Source organism: Nerophis ophidion, linkage group LG19, assembly GCF_033978795.1.
Source record: "Nerophis ophidion isolate RoL-2023_Sa linkage group LG19, RoL_Noph_v1.0, whole genome shotgun sequence".
Lineage (NCBI taxonomy): Eukaryota > Metazoa > Chordata > Actinopteri > Syngnathiformes > Syngnathidae > Nerophis > Nerophis ophidion.
The window spans coordinates 41,182,090-41,192,694 of NC_084629.1; the positions used below are offsets into that span (position 1 = coordinate 41,182,090).

General features: G+C 39.8%; 1 protein-coding gene across 2 annotated transcripts in view; it reads left to right on the plus strand.

The window, feature by feature from the left end:
• gpr155a (G protein-coupled receptor 155a) overlaps positions 1-9,790 on the plus strand; it is a 50,510-nt gene extending 40,720 nt beyond the window's left edge. For both annotated transcript variants that reach the window (XM_061880009.1, XM_061880010.1), the window contains exon 15: positions 6,799-9,790. In XM_061880009.1, the coding sequence (XP_061735993.1) occupies positions 6,799-6,994 (196 nt within the window). In that variant the 3' untranslated portion in view covers positions 6,995-9,790. The remainder of the gene's footprint in view (positions 1-6,798) is intronic.
• Positions 9,791-10,605: the final 815 nt, after the last annotated feature.

Consider the following 10,605-nt stretch of genomic DNA (forward strand, 5'->3'; position numbering starts at 1 on the left):
CCGCGGAAGAGACGAAGAAAATGTCAGCAATCGTCACACACACGTCAACCAATAAGAATTCGGCGGGGGAGGGTCATTGTGGGTCATGGAATGCTAACTGCTATATGCTACTGCCATAGCTATTAAAATGGATAATTTCATCGTTGGCGGTAACTTATAATATAGTAATTATTATAACATAGCTTATAACTACAGTTGTGTTCGTCTTATTTAAAGGCATGTTACCAGTTAAAATTGTTGTTTTTTTTTGGCGGTCCACAATTGACTGATTTGATTTCAATTACCGTATTTTTCAGACTATGAGTCGCAGTTTTTTTCATGGTTTGGGCGGGGTGAGACTTATACTCCGGAGCGACTTTTGTGTGAAATTATTAACACATTACCGTAAAATAGCAAATACTATTATTTATCTCATTCGCGGAAGAGACGAAGAAAATGTCAGCAATCGTCACACACACGTCAGACAATAAGAATTCGGCGGGGGAGGGTCATGGCAGAAGTGCATTGTGGGTCATGGAATGCTAACTGCTACATGCTACTGCCGTAGCTATTAAAATGGATCATTTCATCGTTGTCGGTAACTTATAATATAGTAATTATTATAACATAGCTTATAACTACAGTTGTGTTCGTCTTATTTACAGGCATGTTACCAGTTAAAATTGTTGTTTTTTTGGCGGTCCACCATTGACTGATTTGATTTCAATTACCGTATTTTTCGGACTATGAGTCGCAGTTTTTTTCATAGTTTGGGCGGGGTGCGACTTATACTCCGGAGCGACTTTTGTGTGAAATTATTAACACATTACCGTAAAATAGCAAATACTATTATTTATCTCATTCGCGGAAGAGACGAAGAAAATGTCAGCAATCGTCACACACACGTCAACCAATAAGAATTCGGCGGGGGAGGGTCATTGTGGGTCATGGAATGCTAACTGCTATATGCTACTGCCGTAGCTATTAAAATGGATCATTTCATCGTTGTCGGTAACTTATAATATAGCAATTATTATAACATAGCTTATAACTACAGTTGTGTTTGTCTTATTTACAGTCATGTTACCAGTTAAAATTGTTGTGTTTTTTTGGCGGTCCACCATTGACTGATTTGATTTCAATTACCGTATTTTTCGGACTATGAGTCGCAGTTTTTTTCATAGTTTGGGCGGGGTGCGACTTATACTCCGGAGCGACTTTTGTGTGAAATTATTAACACATTACCGTAAAATAGCAAATACTATTATTTATCTAATTCGTGGAAGAGACGAAGAAAATGTCAGCAATCGTCACACACACGTCAACCAATAAGAATTCGGCGGGGGAGGGTCATGGCAGAAGTGCATTGTGGGTCATGGAATGCTAACTGCTATATGCTACTGCCGTAGCTATTAAAATGGATAATTTCATCGTTGGCGGTAACTTATAATATAGCAATTATTATAACATAGCTTATAACTACAGTTGTGTTCGTCTTATTTACAGTCATGTTACCAGTTAAAATTGTTGTGTTTTTTTGGCGGTCCACCATTGACTGATTTGATTTCAATTACCGTATTTTTCAGACTATGAGTCGCAGTTTTTTTCATGGTTTGGGCGGGGTGCGACTTATACTCCGGAGCGACTTTTGTGTGAAATTATTAACACATTACCGTAAAATAGCAAATACTATTATTTATCTCATCCGCGGAAGAGACGAAGAAAATGTCAGCAATCGTCACACACACGTCAACCAATAAGAATTCGGCGGGGGAGGGTCATTGTGGGTCATGGAATGCTAACTGCTATATGCTACTGCCATAGCTATTAAAATGGATAATTTCATCGTTGGCGGTAACTTATAATATAGTAATTATTATAACATAGCTTATAACTACAGTTGTGTTCGTCTTATTTAAAGGCATGTTACCAGTTAAAATTGTTGTTTTTTTTTGGCGGTCCACAATTGACTGATTTGATTTCAATTACCGTATTTTTCAGACTATGAGTCGCAGTTTTTTTCATGGTTTGGGCGGGGTGCGACTTATACTCCGGAGCGACTTTTGTGTGAAATTATTAACACATTACCGTAAAATAGCAAATACTATTATTTATCTAATTCGCGGAAGAGACGAAGAAAATGTCAGCAATCGTCACACACACGTCAGACAATAAGAATTCGGCGGGGGAGGGTCATGGCAGAAGTGCATTGTGGGTCATGGAATGCTAACTGCTACATGCTACTGCCGTAGCTATTAAAATGGATCATTTCATCGTTGTCGGTAACTTATAATATAGTAATTATTATAACATAGCTTACAACTAGAATTGTGTTTGTCTTATTTACAGGCATGTTACCAGTTAAAATTGTTGTGGTTTTTTTTGCGGTCCACCATTGACTGATTTGATTTCAATTATTTTTCGGACTATGAGTCGCAGTTTTTTTCATAGTTTGGGCGGGGTGAGACTTATACTCCGGAGCGACTTTTGTGGGAAATTATTAACACATTACCGTAAAATAGCAAATACTATTATTTATCTCATTCGCGGAAGAGACGAAGAAAATGTCAGCAATCGTCACACACACGTCAACCAATAAGAATTCGGCGGGGGAGGGTCATGGCAGAAGTGCATTGTGGGTCATGGAATGCTAACTGCTATATGCTATATCCGGGGTCACCAACCTTTTTGAAAGCAAGAGCTACTTCTTGGGTACTGATTCATGCCAAGGGCTACCAGTTTGATACACACTGGGGCGGTATAACTCGGTTGGTAGAGTGGCCGTGCCAGCAACTTGAGGGTACCAGGTTCGATCCCCGCTTCCGCCATCCTAGTCACTGCCGTTGTGTCCTTTGGCAAGACACTTTACCCACCTGCTCCCAGTGCCACCCACACTGCTTTAAATGTAACTTAGATATTGGGTTTCACTATGTAAAAGCGCTTTGAATCACTAGAGAAAAGCGCTATATAAATATAATTCACATGATTACTTTTTTATTTGGGGCGGTATAGCTCGGTTGGTAGAGTGGCCGTGCCAGCAACTTGTGGGTTGCAGGTTCGATTCCCGCTTCCGCCATCCTAGTCACTGCCGTTGTGTCCTTGGGCAAGACACTTTACCCACCTGTAACTTAGATATGGGGTTTCACTATGTAAAGCGCCTTGAGTCACTAGAGAAAAGCGCTATATAAATATAATTCACTTCACTAAATAAATTGCCAGAAATAGCCAATTTGCTCAATTTACCTAAACTAAATAAATCTATATATATATATAAAAATGGGTATTTCTGCGTGTCATTCCGTCGTACATTTTTTTCCCTTTTATGGAAGGTTTTTTGTAGAGGATAAATGATGAAAAAAACCCACTTAATTGAACCGTTTAAAAAAGGAGAAAACATGAAAAAAAAAAAAAAAAATTTGAAACATAGTTTATCTTCAATTTAGACTCTTTATAATTCAAAATTCAACCGAAAAAAAGAAGAGAAAAACTAGCTAATTCGAATCTCTTTGAAAAAATTAAAAAAATAATTAATGGAACATCATTAGTCATTTTTCCTGATTAAGATTAATTTTAGAATTTTGATGACATGTTTTAAATAGGTTAAAATCCAATCTGCACTTTGTTAGAATATATAACAAATTGGACCAAGCTATATTTCTAACAAAGACAAATCATTATTTCTTCTAGATTTTCCAGAACAAAATTTTTTAAAATAAATTCAAAAGACTTTGAAATAAGATTTAAATTTGATTCTACATATTTTCTAGATTTGCCAGAATAATTTTTTGAATTTTAATCATAAATTTGAAGAAATATTTCACAAATATTCTTTGTCGAAAAAATAGAAGCTAAAATTAATTAAATTAAAATGTATTTATTATTCTTTACGATAAAAAAATAATTGACTTAAACATTGATTTAGATTGTCAGGAAAGAAGAGGAAGGAATTTAAAAAGGTGTTTAAAAATCCTAAAATCATTTTTAAGGTTGTATTTTTTTCTCTAAAGTTGTCTTTCTGAAAGTTAGAAGAAACAAAGTAAAAAAAATAAAATCATGTATTTAAACAAGTGAAGACCAAGTCTTTAAAATATTTTCTTGGATTTTCAAATTCTATTTCAGTTTTGTCTCTCTTAGAATTAAAAATGTCGAGGTAGACTGACGGAAGCGTGACTGCCATTTTGCGCCTACCACCACCAATCATTCATTCATCATTCATTCACCAGTGTGAGCGGCACCGGGGGCAAAGGGTGAAGTGTCCTGCCCAAGGACACAACGGCAGCGATTTTTTGGGGATGTCAATAGGTGGGAAGCGAACCTGCAACCCTCAGGTTTCTGGCCGGCTGCTCTACCCACTACGCCAGGGGTGTCAAACTCAAATACAGAGTGGGCCAAAATTTTAGACTGAACAAAGCCGCGGGCCAAGGTTGAACAAATGAACCTTTTAATAGGGACCCAAACAAGTTTACATTGAATATTGAACGAGCAAGGCTTGTATAACTTTATAGTGACATGCAAAATCCAGTTTCAAATTTTGTAGCATTTCGGAAGAGTTAGTGCTGCAAGGGATTCTGGGTATTTGTTCTGTTGTGTTTATGTTGGGTTACGGTGTGGATGTTCTCCCTAAATGTGGTTGTCATTCTTGTTTGGGGTGGGTTCTCAGTGTGGCGCATATTTGTAACAGTGTTAAAGTTGTTTATACGGCCACCCTCAGTGTGACCTGTATGGCGGTTGACCAAGTATGCGTTGCATTCACTTGTTCGTGTGTAAAGTCCGCATATAGTATGTGACTGGGCCGAAACAATGTTTGTATGGAGAAAAAGCGGACGGGACGACAGTTTGTAGAGGACCTTGAATGCAGTTCCTTTATTTGTTCTGTTGTGTTTATGTTGGGTTACGGGGTGGATGTTCTCCCTAAATGTGGTTGTCATTCTTGTTTGGGGTGGGTTCTCAGTGTGGCGCATATTTGTAACAGTGTTAAAGTTGTTTATACGAGCACCCTCAGTGTGACCAGTATGGCGGTCAACCAAGTATGCCTTGCATTCACTTGTTCGTGTGTAAAGTCCGCATATAGTATGTGACTGGGCCGAAACAATGTTTGTATGGAGAAAAAGCGGACGGGACGACAGTTTGTAGAGGACCTTGAATGCAGTTCCTTTATTTGTTCTGTTGTGTTTATGTTGGGTTACGGGGTGGATGTTCTCCCTAAATGTGGTTGTCATTCTTGTTTGGGGTGGGTTCTCAGTGTGGCGCATATTTGTAACAGTGTTAAAGTTGTTTATACGGCCACCCTCAGTGTGACCAGTATGGCGGTCAACCAAGTATGCCTTGCATTCACTTGTTTGTGTGTAAAGTCCGCATATAGTATGTGACTGGGCCGACACAATGTTTGTATGGAGAAAAAGCGGACGGGACGACAGTTTGTAGAGGACCTTGAATGCAGTGCCTTTATTTGTTCTGTTGTGTTTATGTTGGGTTACGGGGTGGATGTTCTCCCTAAATGTGGTTGTCATTCTTGTTTGGGGTGGGTTCACAGTGTGGCGCATATTTGTAACAGTGTTAAAGTTGTTTATACGGCCACCCTCAGTGTGACCAGTATGGCGGTCGACCAAGTATGCCTTGCATTCACTTGTTTGTGTGTAAAGTCCGCATATAGTATGTGACTGGGCCGACACAATGTTTGTATGGAGAAAAAGCGGACAAGACGACAGTTTGTAGAGGACCTTGAATGCAGTGCCTTTATTTGTTCTGTTGTGTTTATGTTGGGTTACGATGTGGATGTTCTCCCTAAATGTGGTTGTCATTCTTGTTTGGGGTGGGTTCACAGTGTGGCGCATATTTGTAACAGTGTTAAAGTTGTTTATACGGCCACCCTCAGTGTGACCAGTATGGCGGTCAACCAAGTATGCCTTGCATTCACTTGTTTGTGTGTAAAGTCCGCATATAGTATGTGACTGGGCCGACACAATGTTTGTATGGAGAAAAAGAGGACAAGACGACAGTTTGTAGAGGACCTTGAATGCAGTTCCTTTATTTGTTCTGTTGTGTTTATGTTGGGTTACGGTGTGGATGTTCTCCCTAAATGTGGTTGTCATTCTTGTTTGGGGTGGGTTCTCAGTGTGGCGCATATTTGTAACAGTGTTAAAGTTGTTTACACGGCCACCCTCAGTGTGACTAGCATGGCGGTTGACCAAGTATGCATTGCATTCACTTGTTTGTGTGTAAAGTCCGCATATAGTATGTGACTGGGCCGACACAATGTTTGTATGGAGAAAAAGCGGACGGGACGACAGTTTGTAGAGGACCTTGAATGCAGTGCCTTTATTTGTTCTGTTGTGTATGTTGGGTTACGGTGTGGATGTTCTCCCTAAATGTGGTTGTCATTCTTGTTTGGGGTGGGTTCTCAGTGTGGCGCATATTTGTAACAGTGTTAAAGTTGTTTATACGGCCACCCTCAGTGTGACCAGTATGGCGGTTGACCAAGTATGCATTGTATGAGTATTAGCGGTGAATGCTGTGTTATAATACCGGCGGGCCAGCTCTGTTAATTTGATATTGCCTCAAGGGCCAAATTAAATTACACGGTGGGCCAAATTTGGCCCGCGGGCCAGAGTTTGACACCCATGCACTACGCCTTGCCGCCCCACAATGTGTGACTCAAAGGAGAGAGTTGGGTGGAACATAAAACCCAGATAATACCCAGATACTTTACAAAGTCGCCTTGTGGAAATGTTTGGTTGTCAAATGTTAAAATGGAAGCTGTTCCAGGTCAGTCACTTCAGGGAAAGAGTGTTAATTGGAGTGTTTCCTGTGTCTTGTCAGGTGTGGTGTCAGGACAACGGTGGACTGTTTCCTTGGCTGTGAACTTGTGGAGTGGCTTCAGCAGGCGGGCTTAGCTCAGGATGAAGGTGAGGCCTTAGTCTACGGCACACGCCTGCAGCAGGGCGGCGTTCTAGAGCACATCCAGCAGGAACACGCCTTCCAAGGCGGTCTGCTTTTCTACTCCTTTGTCACCTAAGCTGTCACGCAGCCATCACTTGAATTTTAGCACGGTGTAAAGATTGCTATTTCTCACACACCTGCTTGACAAAAGGTGTGCAGGAATGTATGAAACCACGTTAGCTCGGCTGGATTTGAGAGCTCCGACAACGTTGACAGTTGTCCCAAAGCGCTTTGGAAGAGATCGTACTTAACTTGACTCACGTTTGTTGGAAAGGAAAATGACGTACATCGGATCACAGGTGGAAAATATGCTCACTATTAAACTCAACTACTGTAATACAATATCTGTGCCACAATTCTCCTTGTAGAAAATATACCAATGTTGAGTTTGTACCAATTGAGAGGCAAATTATTAACAGACTGAGCTGATAAAGAACAGACCACATTATTACAAACCCTGTTTCCATATGAGTTGGGAAATTGTGTCAGATGTAAATATAAACAGAATACAATGTTTTGCAAATCCTTTTCAAGCCATATTCAGTTGAATATGCTACAAAGACAACATATTTGATGTTCAAACTCATAAACATTTTTTATTTTTGCAAACAATCATTAACATTAGAGTTCGATGCCAGCAACACGTGACAAAGAAGTTGGGAAAGACGGCAATAAATACTAATAAAGTTGAGGAATGCTCATCAATCACTTATTTGGAACATCCCACAGGTGTGCAGGCTAATTGGGAACAGGTGGGTGCCATGATTGGCTATAAAAGCAGCTTCCATGAAATGCGTAGTAATTCACAAACAAGGATGGGGCGAGGGTCACCAATTTGTAAGCAAATTGTCGAACTACATTTTTCAACGAGCTATTGCAAGGAGTTTGGGGATTTCACCATCTACGGTCCGTAAAATCATCAAAAGGTTCAGAGAATCTGGAGAAATCACTGCACGTAAGCGATGATATTACGGACCTTTGATACCTCAGGTGGTACTGCATCAAAAACAGACATCAGTGTGTAAAGGATATCGCCACATGGGCTCAGGAACACTTCATAAAAACCACTGTCAGTAACTACAGTTGGTCGCTACATCTGTAAGTGAAAGTTAAAACTCTACTTTGTGTGACATCATGCACTTTTGCACAAAGTATTACAATAATGTGGGCATAGCTCGGTTAGTAGAGCGGCCGTGCCAGCAACTTGAGGGTTGCAGGTTCGATTCCCGCTTCCGCCATCCTAGTCACTGCCGTTGTGTCCTTGGGCAAGACACTTTACCCACCTGCTCCCAGTGCCACCCACACTGGTTTAAATGTAACTTAGATATTGGGTTTCACTATGTAAAGCGCTTTGAGTCACTAGAGAAAAGCGCTGTATAAATACAATTCACTTCACTTCAATTCACTACTATGAAAGCAAAACCCATTTATCAACAACACCCAGGAACGCCGCTGGCTTCGCTGGGCCCGAGCTCATCTAAGATGGACTGATGCAAAGTGGAAAAGTGTTCTGTGGTCTGACGAGTCCACATTTCAAATTATATTTGGAAACTGTGGACGTGGTGTCCTCCGGAACACAGAAGAAAATAACCATCCGGATTGTTATAGGCGCAAAGTTGAAAAGCCAGCATCTGTGATGGTATGGGGGTGCATTAGTGCCCAAGGCATGGGTAACTTACACATCTGTGAAGGCACCATTAATGCTGAAAGGTACATACAGGTTTTGGAACAACATATGTTGTCATCCAAGCAAGACAATGCCAAGCCATGTGTTACAACAGCGTGGCTTTGTAAAAAAAGAGTGTGAGTACTTTCCTGGCCCGCCTGCAGTCCAGACCTGTCTCCCATGGAAAATGTGTGGCGCATTATGAAGTGTAAAATACGACAGCGGAGACCCCGGACTGTTGAAGGACTGAAGCTCTACATTAAACAAGAATGGGAAAGAATTCCACTTTCAAAGCTTCAGCAATTAGTTTCCTCAGTTCCCAAACGTTTATTGAGTGTTGTTAAAAGAAAAGGTGATGTAACACGGTGGTGAACATGCCCTTTCCCAACTACTTTGTCACATATTGTAGCCATGAAATTCTAAGTTAATTATTATTTGCAAAAAAAATAAAGTTTATGAGTTTGAACATCAAATATGTTGTCTTTGTAGCATATTCAACTGAATATGGGTTGAAAATGATTTTCAAATCATTGTATTCTGTTTATATTTACATCTAACACAATTTCCCAACTCATATGCAAACGGGGTTTGTAAGTAATTATTTGGCAATAAGACACAATACACAAATACCTCCTTTAGTCACTTGTGACATTTAACCACCTTATGAACTGATGGTCGATACATAGGTCAGTTTTAGAACGACGGCACTGTCAACTTTTCATCCTCCAGTCAACACATGCACTTGAATCTTCTTATTTGATGTCAGAGTGTGAGAGAATAGACGCAGGTTGTTTTGTATCTATTTGAATTTTGTGTTCATGCAGTTTATATTGTGAGTGTTTTACTTCTTTCTAGCACGATGACACAAGCACCGTCACCATGGTGACTACAAAGATGATGTTTGATGGTTTATAAGGGATACATTAGCACATGCTTTTATTGCCAAACAAGCAAGATGTAATTAGTTTAAGTTAAAAAAAAAAACATTTAGGCTGTGAATATGATGTGTTGCACAAACTTTACACATTTCATCTTCTCTCAGGTGAATTTAATTACAGGGAAACTAGTTTGTTTTTATTGTGAATTTGTTTAAGCCAGTGTTGAATATGACTCTTTATTAAAATAATTGTCATGCACGTGTGACACGTTTTTTTAAAATGCTGCATATTTATAGATTGTTCTAAATAAACCTTACATTTGCAGTTACTGGATTTTGTTATCTTTTCTGATTCAGCAGTATTTATCGTGTAGAGCAGTGGTCTCACACACGCGGCCCGCGAGACATTTTTTTGCGGCCCCCACCTTACTATAAAAGTTTAATGTTAGCGCGGCTCGCGAGTTTTACATGAAGGGTTGCTTGACAGCGTTGTGTGCGGAGCTGAAGGAATCTACCAATCACGGTGTGGTATGTCTGGTATAGTTCATTTAGGGCTAATTGTGCTACCGCAACTGTAAACTCCACACCAAGCCCCCCTCCAAAAACGTTCTGGGTAGCCTACCCCTGCATTAGTGGAAAAGCGGCAAATGAGTGAAAACGACAGAAACGTTGCCATGGAGACGAGGGTAAGAGTTTGCGATAACCTGGACCAATTCAAACCGTTTTTGTTTTTTTATTGTTTAGTCTGCATTGCCTTACATTACTTAATTCTCATTTTGTTCATTTATATTTTGATTTTATTTTGTGTTGAAAATCAAAATAAAGACATTTAAAAAAAAAAAAAAAATTTAAGAAAAATATTCCCGCGGCCCAGCCTCACCTGGACTCTGCATCCAGTGGCCCCCAGGTTAATTAGGGACTGAATGTCCCTTTGGGACAGAGGACCCTATTGTATTTCTAAGGTTTTATTATTATTATTATTATTGAGCTGTAATTTGACCCCCTTAACATGCTTCAAAACTCACCAAATTTGACACACACATCAGGACTGGTAAAAAATTGCTATCTAATAAAAAAAAAAAAAACCCCAAAACTGAAAATTGCGCCCTAGCGCCCCCTAGGAAAAAACACAGACAAAACTGCT